We start from the raw sequence: 15,433 nt of genomic DNA on the forward strand, positions 1-15,433 counted from the left end.
TTTTTTTTTTTTTTTTTTTTTTTTTTTTTTTTTGTCTTTTGGAATCAGGGTCTTGCTATGCAGCTCAGGTTGGCCTTGAGCTCACTTTGTTGCCCAGGCTGGTCTCGAACCTGCAGCGATCCTCCTGTCTCAGCCTCTCGAGGGCTAGGATTACAGGCATGCACCACCATGCCTGGCTCTTGATGGCCTCTCAGAGAGCTGGCCGGGCAGTGTGCAAGACATTCCCTGTGGGGATTTGTCTAAGCCTTTTCCCAGGCTTCCACTGGACACGGTTGTGGGGGACAGACCAGAGCACCACGCCACTCTATCTCCTCCTGTCAACGTGGCTTAGCTCACTACGCCATCATGCTTTTATTTATTTCTGCAGCTCCCAGGGGCCTCATGCATGCCAAGGAAGAGCTTATCCCCAGCCCGATTCAGAATTTATTTATTAATGTATTTGCTATAGTGTCTCACTATGCAGCTTGGATTCGTAGTGATTCTCCTGTTTTCAGCCTTCCCAGTGCTGGGATTACAGGCATGTGCCACCATGCTCGGACTTTGGGGTGGCTCAGCATGCCCTGGGGTGCAGCCGGTGTAGCATGCGGTGCCTGGGATTGAACCCCAGTCCCTGTGCTTGCCTGAGCAGGTGCTTAGTCCACTGAGCTATCTCACCAGCCCTCAGCTTGATTTGGAGTTAATTTACCTTATTTATTTATTTATTTATTTATTTATTTATTTATTTTTGGGGCCTGCTCAGCCCACCCTGGGGGTGAGGCTGTCCTGACATGTGGTGCCAAGGATTGAACCGTGGTCCCTGCGCATTCGTCTAAGCTTGCCGAAGCAGGCGCTTTAGACCGCTGAGCTATCTCGCCGGCCCATAATTTACTTCCTGTATCAGTTAAACAGTAACAAGACTATTAGATACATTCTATATTCTTTTTTTTAGTCTTGGGGTGGAACCCAGTGCTTTCCATGTGCAAGGCAAGTAGCGCAGCGCTCGCCGCCTTCACTCCTGAGATCTAGTTCTGTCCTCTAAAGCTGACACCACTTGTCCCATTTTCCAGATAAGAAAACCGAGGCTCAGAGAGGAGGATAGTAGTGCACCGGCTCTCATGGCCCAGGAGGCCCCTCTGGCTCTGCTAAGTGCCTCCATTGCTCGGCACTTGCTTTGGCTCACTTACAGGGTTTCCGCTCTTATAAATACCACGGCTGTACGCAATCTTTTTGTCCTTTCAAGGTGACTTCCTGAGGGTGTGGCCCCCGAGAGGGTCTGTGTGGCAATGGGAGCCCTGAGGTTTGCGTTGCCAGCGGGCTCTTTGCAGTAAGACAGATCCGGTTTCCAGGCCGTGAGCTGCCTGCGGCACGGTCTACCCACTTCCTCTCTGAGACGCTCTGAGTTTGTCATTTCTATTTATTTTGCTTTGTTACTTTGTCACATACTTCTTCCTCCCTGGCGGGTGGATGCTTTGGTACCCCAAGCAGCTGGCTGTTGGCAGAATTCGAGATTACTCTCCAACGACCAAGATTTGGCTTTGCTGACATGATTTTTAAAAATGTTCCCCAGGCCAGACTGTGTCTTTGAGTGGTGGCTTTGGGTAGTGGTTAGTGGTGACCTCCAGGAAACGAGCCACAGCTACCAAAGGTGACCTCTGTGCTGGGGACAACAGCTACCAGCACACTTGTGGCAGGCCTGGCACATTTGTTAAACTGAGACCCAGCTGTGTCTCATCTTTCGAATATCATCTGGTCTTCTTCCTTGCCAGACGCTGCTGCTGGTAACCTCGGATGAGATACTTGGAGGGCTTGTGCACACCTGTAATCTCGGCACTCTGGGAGGCTGAGGCAGGAGGATCACAAATTCCAACCCAGCCTCAGACTTGGCAAGACCCTGTCTCAAAAAACTAAAGAATTTATGAAGGGGCTGTAGCTCAGTGGAAGGTCCCTGTGTGTGAGCCTCGGTACTACAAAAGAAAAAACAAACAAACAAACAAAAAAGCCAAGTGCTTCCCAGACCCAGCCCTGGTCACACTGCGTTGGACTGGTCTTTTGTCTTTGTGGTTAGTTGACCTTTAGTGAACCTGTCAGCTAGGACTCAGGGCTCCTTGTTCCCTGGAGCTGCTAAAGGTAGAAAACTTTAGGGGTGGCTCTGTGGCCACACTGGCCTCAATGTGTGGCACACTCCCATCTCCACATGTGGCCCCCCTGGGGCGTTAGGGGCTTCCTGACCCGGAGGATGGGCCTGGGCCATCTTGCCCACAAAGGATTTGAACCTGGAGGCCACCCCACCTCCCTTTAGTGGCCAGTGAGCCAGTATTGGGTGTCATCATAGGCTCAGCCACAGCCTGGGCCCTGTGTGACATAGGGGCTTCCTGGGTCAGAGGGCAAGGGCTTGATACAAGCCGATAAAGATGGAGCCACAGGCTGGTGTGGAAGGAGGGGAAGCGGCCAGAGGGCCACATGCTGGAGGTCCTCCAGTGGGCTCTGTGTGGCCACCACCTCGACAGGCTCCCTGAGGCAGGCTGCAGCAGCCACAGACCCGCTCTGGCCCATGGAGGCTTCTGGGCTCTAGTCGGAGCGTATGTCTTGCCTGAACTAGCTGCTGCACATGCACGCATGTGCTGGGTGCTGGGGAGGGGTCTTGGGTACCCCTTGGCGGAGTCCCTGGCACGCAGAGTGGCACATAGCCCCGAGGGAGCGAGTGTTGGGAGAAGTGAGTATTAGGAAGTGACCACTGACCCTCTGCCTTGCCCACCGTGCTCGGCTGGAGCTTGGTACCACCACCTGTGATGGGGGCGGGGCAGGGACTGGGCTGCCTGACCCGCCTTGATGGGCTTGCTGTTCTTCTACTCTTTGCAGATTCCAGACCCAGGAGGAACCTGCTAGTAAGTAGCCCTCCCTCGCCCTTTCCAGTCAGATCTGCAGTTTCTTAGGCCACAGAGGAGGGGGGAGGGGGGAGGGAGAACTGGAGACCCCTCCCCCAGAGCCCAGGGCCGGCTCAGTGGAGAGCTCTGGGCGTAGGGCCCAGCCTGAGGCCTCAGCAGACTGTGGCCAGGACCCTTCCACGCCCACCCCAGGCAGCCTCCAGCTCCTGGCCCGGACACAGGGGATTTTCCAGAAGGGCTTGCGGTGGTCATTTGGTTTGGGCTGCTTTGGGCATTAGGTTTGGTCCAGGAGAAGGCTGTGTGATGTTTCTCCTTCCCTCCGTCTTCCCTTCAAGAGTCTTGTCTCCAAGGCTGGGTGATACGTCAGCAGCACACATTTTTACCATGTGCTGGACAGCTGGGCATTTTCTGGAAGCTGGTCCTGAGATGCCCGAGAGCCCTGAGATCTGTTTCTCTCTGGGAGCCTGATGCTCTTACCTTGTCTTCCGAAGGAGGAGCTGGCAGCTCAGATAAGTCAGGGACTCTGCAGCTGGAGGCCCGGTGAGGATGGAGCCCTGCGCCATGGGTGCCCTGGGGTGGCGCTGGGCCCTGCACCCCCGAGCTGTGACATCATTTATATGCGTCTGGTTCAGGGCTGGGGGCTTTCAGACACCTCTGTGTCCCTCAAGCTGCCCTGAGGCACAGGGCGTGTGGGGTGCTGGTCCTGGCCCCCTCCCCTGCCCAGCTTCCTGGGGTCAAGGGATGGGGACAGGAGTCTCCTGGGAGCTGGAGGTGGTGGTGAAGCATTTGTGTGTGGTGGGTCTCAAGTATGGCTCACTTGTTGGTTTGATTTTTTAAAAAAATTTATTGGTTTTTAGCATTACTTTTATTTTTTTTTATTTTAACATTTAGTGTGTGTGTGTGTGTGTGTGTGTGTGTTATTTATTGTGTGTGTGTGTGGCCAGCTCAGCCCACCAGGGGGTGGGGCTGGCTGGCATGTGGTGCTGGGGGATCGAACCGCAGTCCTTGTGCTTTGCCAAGCTTGTTCCAAGTAGGTGCTTTAGACCACTGAGCCATCTCACCAGCCCGGTTTTTAGCATTACTTTTAATCTAAGCATTCCTATACTAAGAAAAGTTGCTGCTTGCCTTTGTTACTTTTGCCTCGTTGCTAGGCCCAAATACCTGATACCCCAAATTAAGGAGGGAAAGGTTTATTTAGCTCGCAGTTTGTGGAGGTTTCGGTCCATACTCAGCTGGCTCCAAGGCAGAGTGGCACACAGCACAGGGCAGCCGTTCATGGCGGCAGAAAATAGCAGAACAGCAAGAGCAGAAGGGAGGAGCAGTGGCAAGAACAGTCACAGAGAGTGACTCTGTCTCCTTTGTGCTGCGTTCAGGCTGCGTGCTCCCGGCCGGCTGTAGCACTCACACCCGTAATCCCAGTCCAGGATCACGAATTAATCACAAACTCTAGAAGCCCGCCCTGTAACTCACAAGGCTTTGTGGGATCAACTAGACATAAACCCTAACACTGTTCTTCAGACATCGTATGTAGAACTGTAGTTCAGTCTTAAGGGATGTTCACATTCAACTAGGCCAGGATTGGAAAGGTTGCTCCCTTCCTAAGAAATTTCGTGAAAAAAATATTGGATGATTTATAAGATAGTACAATGTGATTTTGCAACATGGGCCAGCCCAGTCTACTAACTTACTTAAGTGGGCAGTCTTTTGGCCTTCAAATTACTATAAAAGAATATTCAAGAATATGCTTTCTGATTTTCGTGAGTTGCTTTTTGTAAAAAAAAAAAACAATTGTGGGAAGGGCCAGCGAGATAGCTGAGCGGACTAAGTGCCTGCTTAGGCAAGTGCAGAGCCTGGGGTTAGATCCCAGGCACCATATGCTGCGCTGGCCACCGGAGACCTGGCCTGGTAGTCACGCCTTTAATCCTAGCACTGGGGAGGCTAAAAACAGGAGGATCACTATCCAAGACTTTGTAACAAACAAACAGACAAACAAATAAATTTTGAGGCAGGTTCTCACTGTATGTTTCAGGCTGGCCTTGAATTCACTGTGTAGCCCAGGCTGGTTTTGAACTCAAAGAGATCCTCCTGCCTCAGCCTCCTGAGTGCTGGGATAGTAGTAGGTGTGTGCCATCAGCCTTGGCTCTAACAAGGGTCAGGTACTAGTACCACGCAGTTCATACTCAGGGTCTATGGAGATGAATGTGTCTGTGTCTCAGAGCTGGCCAGACATGTGGAAGGCCACACAAGTGGCTGACTGCAGTTTTGTTATTTCATACAAATTAAAAGCAACTGATGTCCCCAGAAGCTTCAACCAGGTGCTGAGGTTGAGAAGCCTGGGGGTGGTTTGGGGCGGCCCTAATGCAGAGGGGAGGCTCCCCCAGGTCTGAGTTGAGGAGTTAGAGGTGTCCTGCCTAACACTTGCCCTCCTTGTGCAGAGGGCCAGGAGTGACGTGTTGGGGACGGAGGCAGATACAGGAGTGCTGAGTGTGACGAGCCCCCAGCTTGTGGAGACCTGTGCCAGTGTGGGGGCGGCCTGCCCCGAGAGCGTGCTGCTGCTAGGTGCTAGCCCTGCCGGGGATGAGGCGGCCTCCCGGGATCCCCCTGAGTCCCGGGTGTCCACGGAGCACACCAACAACCGCATTGGTGAGTAGGCCTTTTTGTGGGGTCCCGGCTGGCCAGCAGCCTGTGAACCCTGGATGGGAACCAGGGTCCAGTGGGGCAGAGATGTGGGTGTTCCCCCATGCCCACATGGCTGGCTTGGCCCTCCCTGGGTGCAGGCTGTGCCCTGGCAGAGCAGCAGGAGCGTGAGCTGCGTGTGAGCAGGGTGCACTCTGCAGCACCGTGTGGTTTGGGGCAGCTCTAGTCTGTCTAGAACTGTGTCTGTCTGCTCTGTGCTGTTGTGGTTAAAGAGCAGGTGAGGCTCCTCCTTGAGTCAGTGGGGCACAGAGCACCTGAGGGGACAGGAGGAAGACATGCTGGGGACTTGAGGATGAGGTTTGGGATTCCCAGCCTGGCAGCTGTCCATCCACTCACCCTCCTGGTCCCATCTGCTCTCTCCATGTGGGGGTCTTCCTCGCCAGCTCAGCCTCTCTGCAGGAGCTGTTTTCCCTGCCTAGAACAGCCAGGAAGCCTTCCTGCCCTCTCCATGCCAGGGGCCAGTGCTCCTCTGCTCTGTGCCCAAGACCCCACTGCCCCTGGTGTGTCCCAGCTCCTGGCAGGGTGACTGTCCATGCCCTTGCCCATTGCCGTGCTGGGGTGTGCCACCTGGCACCCTGGTGGTTCTGCACCTCCAGCTGTAGGCGCTGGGGGCAGAACTGTGGGGTGTCTTTCGTCTTGAACAGACTTTTGCAATTGCAGCTTTCAGTAAGTTGTATCAGAGCACAAGGCAGGGTTTTGGGAAATGCTGCCTTCAGATTTCCTAAGAAGTCCTAGCCGGAGGGTGTGACGCCGCCGAGAGGACTGCAGTGCCTGGAAGTTGGGTGGGGGCGGAGCCAGGGGGAAGGGGGCAGAGGTGGCACCCCCGGGGGCCAACCTTGCCATCCTCCTGCCAGTCTCTCCGGGACAGGGTGCCCAGGGAAGGCCTTGGAGGTCCCCTGAGACACAGATGCAGGTGACCCCCTGTCCTCCTGGTACCCCAAAGAGCACTTCCCAGGCTGGACAAAGTGTGGATTTGTATCTTTGTCCCTGGGCACCGGTGGAGCCTCTATTCTCCCCCATAGGTCAGCTGCCCTGGGGGTCAGGAGAGCGGGCAGGAGGCCCTAGCAGTCCCCAAAGACCCCACAGCTGCAGGCGGGCAGGCCCGGGATTGAGCAGAGCCAGAGGCCCCTCCTGGCTTCTGACCAAACCAGCCCAGTTCTCCAGCCCAGCCGTCCTGTTCCTGTCTCTCCTCCTTCACCCCTTCTGCCCTCCTCTGGCATGTCACCACCTGGGGACCCTTTTGTGTGACCTCTGGCCCCGGTCTCTGTCCCAGCCCCTCTGCTCAGGACTCACAGGCCTGGATGGAGGGTGTGAGTAGAGGCCTGGGTCCCTGCTCTGTGTATCTCTGAGCTGGTCGCTTTCCTTTGGTCCCTGGTTCTGGCTGACATTTCTAATATTTCTCTTTCTTGGGAGGATCAGAAACCAAAATAGCAGAGCTGGCATTGCACAATGAGGCTGAGGATGCCAGGACCCCTGAGAATCTCTTTGGGGTTCCTGATTCTGAGGGGTGTAACCGGGTTACCCAGAGAGGCAGGCGTCCCTGAGCCCCTGCTGCCCCACACCCCTGCTTTCAAGTTCCCTCTTGAGTTTCCGCATGTGGCCTCTGGGGCCCAGGCCAGGCCAGCTGGGAGCTGGAGCTTCTCGGCAGCCTGCCTCCCCCGAGCCTCCATGTCCAAAGACCATGATGGGGCCTCGTGTCAGCGCTGCGTCACCCATCCCAGCAACACTGACTCAGCACCCCTCTGTGCTCACAGGACACCACAGAACACCACCGCAGCCCCCACCTGCTGCTAGTTGGCAGGGCCTGGGCGCCTGCAACGACCTGCCAGATGGTCTCGCCTGCACTAAGGGGCTCTTGGAATGCCAGACTTTTAGCTCCAGGCAAATAGGGCCAGGCTGGGTCACCCATTGCCTGCTTTGGCCATGTGGATAAGAGCAGCAGCAGCCACGGGTGGGCCGGGGTTTCCTTTAGGATTTCCCTCGATGACTTTGGGGAGGTCCTCTGACTTTGCCAGGCTTGAGGTGCCCACTGGTGAAATGAGGACAGTGTAGGCAGAGCCTCAGAGTTGGTGTGTGACAAGGGCTGGCAGATGCCTGGCTCTGCTGCCTTCCCAAGTGCTGTGGCCACCCCGTGCTGCTGGCCTCCTGCGCTGTGTCTGTCCTAACCGTCCTCTAAGTACCTAGAAGATCCTTGCCTTAACGGGAGGTGCCCCATGCTGTGCATCAGAGAGGCTGTGTCACTCTCCTGGAGTCACACAGCAGGAGTGGAGCAGAGTGACTCTGCCCTCATGCTGTCTTCTAGCTCCTGCCCTGGGGCTCTGGTCTCCTCTCCTCACCCAAGCCTTTGCTTTGCAGAGAAAATCTACATCATGAAAGCTGACACGGTGATCGTGGGGAGCGTGAAGACAGAGGTGCCTGAGGGCCGCGTGGCAGGGCTGGCAGGGCCCGAGCTGGAGGCGGAGCTGGAGGTGGACCAAGCCCCCCGCTACCCCGAGCAGGAGACGGAGCCACCCCTGGGCAACTGTGGGGACCTCATGTTCTCTGTGGAAGAGGAAGGAAAGGAGGACCCCTGGCCCTCTGGGAAGTGAGGCTCGGTCTGGGCTGGGCAGGGAAGGTGGCCAAGGTTCTCGGGGGCACCAGCTGGCACCAGGGATGCTGGTGGACAGAGGCCTGTATGGCTCAGATTGAGGACCTGGCTTCCCACAGGACACCGGGATGGGCACCCTGCCTCCTGTGGCTGCCAAAAGTGCCAGCCCCTGACCTGACCCAGACACTCACTGCTGGGGCCAGTGCCCGCCGAAAGAGGGGACACAAAGCCAGTCCTATGTACCCCTGTGCCCTCTCTCCCTGGGCCTCAGCAGTATGCCCATTGGGCCTTGTTGGCACACTGCCAGCCCAGTTACAGTGAAGCTGGCTCCAGTGGGCCCTATGCCAGCGCTTGTGGTTTTCTCCTGAGTCAGAAGGGAAGTCGAGGGATGGCGTGGTGGCAGCAGAGCCAGTACCATCTGAGCTGTACCTGTCACATTATTCTCTGTGCTGGGCCTGCTTGGGCTCAGTGGGACCTATGTGCACCTGTTCTACTGCCCCAGATGGGCCCAGGACCCTTGCATGTAGCTCAGAATGTCTCAGCAGTCCCCAAGGCGGGAGCATTTGGAGACCCAGGTGCCTGTAGGCCCTCCGCAGCCACAGCGCCCAGCCCCGGCTGGAGACCCAGCCCCGGCTGGAGACCCTGTCCAGCTAGTTGCTGCAGAGAACAGCCTGCCCACTTTGCCTAGGGACTTCCTTCTGGCGAGGAGCAGGGACAGCAATCCATCATGGAGTCCCCGACTGCTCTGTGGCCTTCCTGCTCAGTCTTGGGAATGAAGGGCATCTGTCTTACATCTTCAACGCTTGTGACACCCCTCTCCCAGCCCTGTCATCTGACCCATGCTACTGTGTCAGGTGTGGGCCCCAGAAAGACCCTCACACAACATCTGGCCTCACTCTGCACCCAAAGGAGAGAGGATTTGGTGGTTGCAGCCGGATTTCAGGTGCCCCGTCGTATACCTGAAGGAGTGGAGCCACTCTGACTCGCAGCCTGCGCCTGCTCTTTGGGCCTCTGACAAACAAGTGTTGATGACACATCTGTGGGTCAGCTGCGGGGACTCCTGGACTTACCAGTAGGCTGGAGGGCTGTGTTTACTCACCAGCGATTACTCTCTGGAGGAAGTTGAGGCTGCTTCAGGAGTCAGAAGGTACTCTGTGAAACCACTCTGTTGTTTTGGGGAAAGTTGGAGCGGCTGGACCACTGAGAGAGGTGGTCACACATCAGGACCTGGACACCGGCCAGGAGGACTCTGAGTGTTTGTCATTGTCTCTGACCAGAGTGGAGCCGGTGTGCCTAGCATGCTCATGGGCACCGCAGGGCATGCTGACAACCTTGGCAAAATCACATAGTCCCTTACCTCTTGCCCTTTGCAATTATTTCTTTCCCTTTGTAGTTTTTAACCCTCTGAAGTCTGTATAATCTAGAATCCATACGATTCTTTAAAACTGATAATTTGTAAGGCTAAGCAGTAATCATGGAGTAGAGTTTGAAAGGCTCTGCGCAGGAGGGTCAGAGTAGTCTCTCCTCAGGGTCGGGGCTCCTTCTGCACCCCAACATCCCTGCTTCCTGCTAGCCTCTCCGTCTCATTGCCCAAAGCTCTCCCTTGTCTGCCAAGGCTGCTCCTCACGGAGCCTCATTCTCTGGCCCACAGGCTGCCCTTTGAGGACCCTCAGAGCCTCTCCGGGACACACACACACACACACACACACACACACACACACACACACACACGCACAGAGCCGGATTGGCTGAACATCCTAGTGCTTGGGAAAGGGAGGCTTCCAGCCTGGAATGAATGTCAAACCCAAGCGGGAGGACTGCTTCAGCCTTGGGCTTCTGAGACTGAGCTGGAAGGACACCCTGCTCCCGGGCGCAGCTCAGGCAGCAGCCCACGAGCCCCTTGACTGCAGCCTGCAGCTCTGGGTGGGGTGGAGACTGAGGGATGGGGTCCTTCTTGGCCTCTGGCTGTTCACAAGTCCCAAGGCAGGTACACAAGAGCTCTGCTGCAGTGGTAATAACACCCAGGCTGTGGAGACCCCACGCCCATCTTCCCAGGCTGATAGGAGCAGCGCTGAGTGCCTGTGGACGCTGGCATTGTTTCCCATCAGTGAGCTGTTTCCCGCTTCCCAGAAGTTGCAGCCTGGTAACAGTCGCTGCCAAGAACAAAGGCCCCATCCCCCTTCCCGACCGGAAGTCCTGAGGACTGGACCGGGTCCCTGCTGATTGGTCCTTGGTCACTGAGCACTGCCATGTAAGAGGGTTGGAGTTCTACCTTATCTCCCACACAGAGAAGACAGCACCCTGGGGTGAGAGCCAGGTTCCAATTCCAGCTCTGCTGTTGACCTGTCGGCTGGCGAGGTTTTGTTCCTTGACTTCTCTAAGTTCAGAAATTTGGTTTGTTCTTTTGGGCTAGAACAACACCTGAGCCTGGGGAATTTCTTTTTTTCTTTTCTTTTTTTTTATGCAGTTTTTGAGACAGCATCTTGCTATGTTGTTTGGACTGGTCTTGAACTCATTGTGTAGCCCAGGCTGGCCTTGAATTCATGGCAACCCTCCTGCCTCAGCCTCCTGTGTGCTAGGATTACAGGTGTGCACCTCCACAGCTGGCCTCTGGGGAATGTTGGAAGAGTTTGGGCTCACGGATCTGGAGAGGCCTGGGTCTGGGTGGCTGTGTCACTTTGCAGTGAGAAGATGGAGGGGCAGTAGGGACACCGGTTTCTAAAGCCCACTCTTGTAACTGGTCCTGCCCAGGCACGCTCCTTCCTGAGAGTGTTAACTGGCTCTGAAACACCGTGCGTGACCACTGGGTTATGCTGGGGACAAACCATAGGTTTCACTTTCCTTGGCTAAGGACTGAAGCTATAAGTTTCTGCTAGATGGGGTCTCAAACCTTCCCTGAGATGTCACTTGACACGTGATATGTGCCCCCCAGGAGCCAGCCCTTCCCACAATGCAATTCAGCCCTGTCCTGCTGACAAGGAGCCTGTGGCAAGGGCCACTGGGGCTGGGGAAGGTGTCCCCCAGGACTCCAGCTTACCAAGCTAGCAAGGTTTGGAAGGCAGGGGAGTAGCTCGTGCAGTGGCTCTGGGGTGAGAGGGCTGCTGGCCGCACCATTTGGAAGGGACACTGGGTAGGGCAGCTTGTGACATCAGAGGTGGGGAGCAGCAGGAGGTCTGCAGGGGCTGCCTGTGGGTCGGGTGCAGACCTGGCCCTGCGCCACTGTAGGTGTCAGATTGGGATGTTTTCCTCTGTGCTCCCTAGAACATGCTGGTATTCTCCCAGCCCTGGGCAAGAAAGGCCGAGCCCCAGGGGCATCAAAGGTTGTTGTTGTAACCTAGTTCAGAAGGAAGCAGGGGCTGCCTCTGTAGTTGCTGGCAGCCAGGAAACACTTGGATATGTTTTCCAGAAAGGGCAGGGAGCTCAGGCAATGTTCCTGGTCACTGTCCCAGCTGTGGGTCTCACTCGGTGCCTCGGTGCCACCGAGGGAGGCCAGGAGTCCCTCCTGTGGGTTCCTCTTTCTTAGGGTATCTCAGAGAAAGTGAAAGCCAAAGGGAAAACTCCTGGGGGCCTCTTCCAAGGCCCCCCAGCTCGGCAGGCGGGGGCCTTCCCTGTCCTCCTCCGCAGTCCTCATGTTTCTTGACAGCACCCTCCCTGATAGACAACTGTGGCTCAGTCCCAGCTCTGTGGAGCCCAGGCCCGCAGGCTGAGGACGGCCCTGTGACTCTCGCCTACCTGGTTAGTGAAACAGATGAAAGAGTGGCCTTGTGGGAGGCCGGAAGGGCTGTGACTGCCCTGTGCAGGCGCCCACTCTGCCCTCCACTTCAGGCCTGAGCCTCAGGGTTTGCTCAAATGTCTCCATGTTTTCTCTGCAGCTGGGCTTTGGGGTAATGGCTACATGGGCTGCGGGGAGTGTTTCCCTTTTCACACCAAGGCTCAGAGAGGTGAAGCAGCCACTCTGCTGTCACACAGCTGGGGAGGGTCCAAGCTGGGGTTCATTCCCCCATCTCCGGGACACTTCCTGCCTGGGCCCAGGTGGCCTGACTGAAGTCCAGGGTTGGCTTTATGTCATCAGGCACTCCACCCCCTTGAGGGTTTTAGTTCACCTCTAAGTTGCCATGCTGGAGAGTAAGGAATCTGACTTTATCCCTTGTCTTCTGGGGTTTGGGGACACCTGCCCAAGGCCAAAGGGCAGACCGGGTGTGGCTGCCTGAGTTCTCTGAGCATGCAGAGAAAACACACAGCAAACCCAGCCAGAACTTTGTTCTGAAGCCACTTTCCTTGGGAGTGTTTCTAAGAGGTTAAAAAGAGCCTTCAAAAACTAGGAATTCTGGCCGGCTGTGGTGGCGCACATCTGGGACCTCAGCTCTCGGGAGGCTGGAGCAGGAGGATCCCTTCAGCCTGGGGCACAGAGGTAGGCCTGAACGGCAGGGCAAGCTGTTTCTCCAGCCTCCTCAGGCTGAGAGTGGAAACTGCCCCGGTGTCAAAAAAGGTCAACCTCTCCTGGCCTTTGGAGGCCACAGCCTGGAACCCCACACATGCGCATTGGTCCCACCCCTTCTGTGACCAAGCGTTTCTGCGTGCCCTGCATGTGGCTGAATTGTGAATAAATTCATTTTTCCATTTCTATAGGCCCTTATACTCTGGGTGGCGGGCAGAAGGACATAGACAGTCGGGACTCAGATTCAGGCTTTGATGAGGCCCCTGGAACAAGGCTTGTGTGGCTCTGGGCTGCGGGAGGCTTTGCCCAGAGCCTGTGCGAGGACAGCGTGACAGCCACGGCAACTGTCAGGTCTTGGTGACACTGTGTGTCCTGCTCTCTGCCCAACCACAGGGTCCCCTAGGAAGATGAGTCAAGAAAGTGGCTCCTTAGGGTTCATCCACCTGTCCCTGGCCCCCTGCTGTGCTCTGGCTGGGGAGAGCAAGGAGTGGGAAGGAAGACTTAACTACTAGCTCACCTGCCCAGCAAACACAAGGTCCGGAGTTTGATTCCTGGTACCACAAAACAAAACAAAACAAAAAACCATGGTGTCATTTGTGAATGAGGAGGGAAAGGGATTGACGGGAGGGGAGGGGGATGGAAAAAGAAGCAGGATATATCACGCAGAGGTCCAAATTCCCTATGATGCATGTGATCATTATGTAAATCTCAAATGTACCAATAAAAATTATATTTTTTACTTACTTGTATTTTTTAGGGAAGGGTCTACAGCGTATTCAGGGACTCACTACTAGATCAGATTCATAGTGATCTGCCTGTTTACAGCCTCCCAAGAGCTGAGATTACAGGCCTGCGCCACCATGGCCAGTCTCAATTGCAGTCTCAGCGCACGCTGGGGGTAGGGGCAGGGCCAGTAGGGCAGGCCTGAGGATCGAACTCCCAGTCCCTGTGCCTACTTGCAGGTGCTTTCATCTGCTGAGCTATTTGGCCGGCCCCAGTAAAATTTTCAAAAGAGGAAAAGAAGCCCAGAAATCACGGTGTCAGGATTAACCTGCACAGGTGGGTACAGTGATGCATGACTAGTTCTAGCTACTCAGGTGGCTGAGGCAGGAGAACTTCTTGAGTCCAGGACTTCGAGGCCAGCCTGGGCAACAGAATGAGATCCTGTCTCATAACAACAATGATAATAATAAGAGAGTTGGGGTGTTTCCAGGCAGTTTTGTGAGAGCTGTCATCAGAGATGAGATACCAAAGGGGCAGAGATTCTGTTGCTGGCCGTTTGTAACCTTGTGGTCACTGAGGGCCCCATAGTGAGGAGAGCACTGGGCTTGGTCTGGTGCTCCATGGTCACCATCTTGAAAGTGACTAATATTGTTTAGACAGGGAGCCCTGTGTTTTCATTTTTCGCTGGTGCCCACAGACTATGTAGCTGTTCCTGCAGGAATTTAATCAATGCAAAACACTCCCTCTTTCCTCTGTCCTCTGTTTCCCTCCTTCCCTCCCTCTCTCCCTCTGAGAGATGGTCCCACTACATCGTCCAGGCTGGGCTCAAACTTGAGATCCTCCTGCCTCAGCCTCCTGAGTGCTAGGTTGCAAATAGGACCTAGCAGTTCTGGCTTATTTCCATTTCTCAGGTGTTAAAGTTCTGTTTAATGACCTTAACTCTTCTGATTATTTCTTGCTAGGTAATAAACCATCTAAAAACTTGGCCACTTCAAACAACTGCAACCCGCCAGATGTGGTGCACACCTGTAATCCCAGCCCTGGGAGGCTGAGGCAGAAAGATCACAAGTTCAAGCCCAGTCTGGACAATTTGGTGGGCCCCTGTCTCAAAATAAACTATCAAAAAGGGCTGGGGATGTAGCTCAGCACAAATGCGTGAGGGTCAATTTCTAAAACAAATACCAGTGGTGTCCTGTGTTTGGCTTACAATTCTGTAGTCTGCCCAGGCTGGGGGGGAAGGTGGTTCTCTGCTTGCGCTGCACCCCCTGCTTCTAGGGGGTAGTGCTGCCCATCAGCTCCTCCCTAGAGCAGCCTGGGTGCCCCCCTGGCGTGGTGCAGGGCTCCTGCGCCCACACACCCAGAAAGTGCCGGGATCTTTTGGTGGGGCCAGCTGGCTGGGCCTGCACCCCTTACACTGTTTCCTCACCAAGCAGGTGCAAGGCCCAGGCCCGAGCAGCACGTGGGCCTCCTCGTGGCTCCCACGTTCCAAGTCCCACACGTGCTTCCCCTCAAGCGTACCCTGGGCCCTCTCCCAGAGATGCGCCAGTCCTCCTCGAGTTGAGTGGAGGAACCTAAATACCCAGTGCCACCTGCCAAGCACTGAACGCTTGTCCCTGCCTGAGTGCTGGACTTCGAAGCTGTCAGAAGGTGGGAAGGATGGGCTTGAAGCTGCCAGCTACGTGTAGTTTTCAGAGAGAGAAACCGAGGCTGCTACAGGCCTCCCTGGGGGGAGCAGGATCTGGCCCCTCCCAAGGTAGGATGGGGCCCCCGGGGCTGCCCGGAGCCTGGTCAGGAAGTGAAGGGCTGTGGGCAGATTGTGCAAGAGAGGGCTGGTGGCAGACCAGGGCTGTTGTTTTTTCAGTACAATGGCACTGTGCTCAGGAAGTACCCGCGGCTCAGGCAGGCACTGAGGAGACCCCGCCCCAGGACAGGGCCCGCTCTAAATGTTGGCCCAAGCAGGAGGAACGGGGTCCCCTGGGCCAGGTGCATTCACCCACTTTCCTTGAAAGCCTCTCTGCCCGGCTGGGCTCTGACTTGAGAAATGAAACCGTTCCATCCTGCTACCCAGGAAGCCAGATGCTAAGAGAAGCTGTTGTTTTAATCGAAGCTTGTTTGCTTCTTCTT

At 55.6% G+C, this 15,433-nt stretch overlaps 1 protein-coding gene across 1 annotated transcript in view; it reads left to right on the forward strand.

Moving 5' to 3' along the window:
• The window catches only part of Tnfrsf8 (TNF receptor superfamily member 8), a 74,048-nt gene extending 64,602 nt beyond the window's left edge, over window positions 1-9,446 (forward strand). The window contains exons 14-16 of the mRNA XM_023699395.1: window positions 2,839-2,864; window positions 5,300-5,507; window positions 7,917-9,446. Coding sequence (XP_023555163.1) covers window positions 2,839-2,864; window positions 5,300-5,507; window positions 7,917-8,149 — 467 coding nt within the window. The 3' untranslated portion in view covers window positions 8,150-9,446. The remainder of the gene's footprint in view (window positions 1-2,838; window positions 2,865-5,299; window positions 5,508-7,916) is intronic.
• The last annotated feature ends 5,987 nt before the right edge of the window (window positions 9,447-15,433 follow it).

Source organism: Octodon degus, unplaced genomic scaffold (genome assembly GCF_000260255.1).
Source record: "Octodon degus isolate 3935 unplaced genomic scaffold, OctDeg1.0 scaffold00113, whole genome shotgun sequence".
Lineage (NCBI taxonomy): Eukaryota > Metazoa > Chordata > Mammalia > Rodentia > Octodontidae > Octodon > Octodon degus.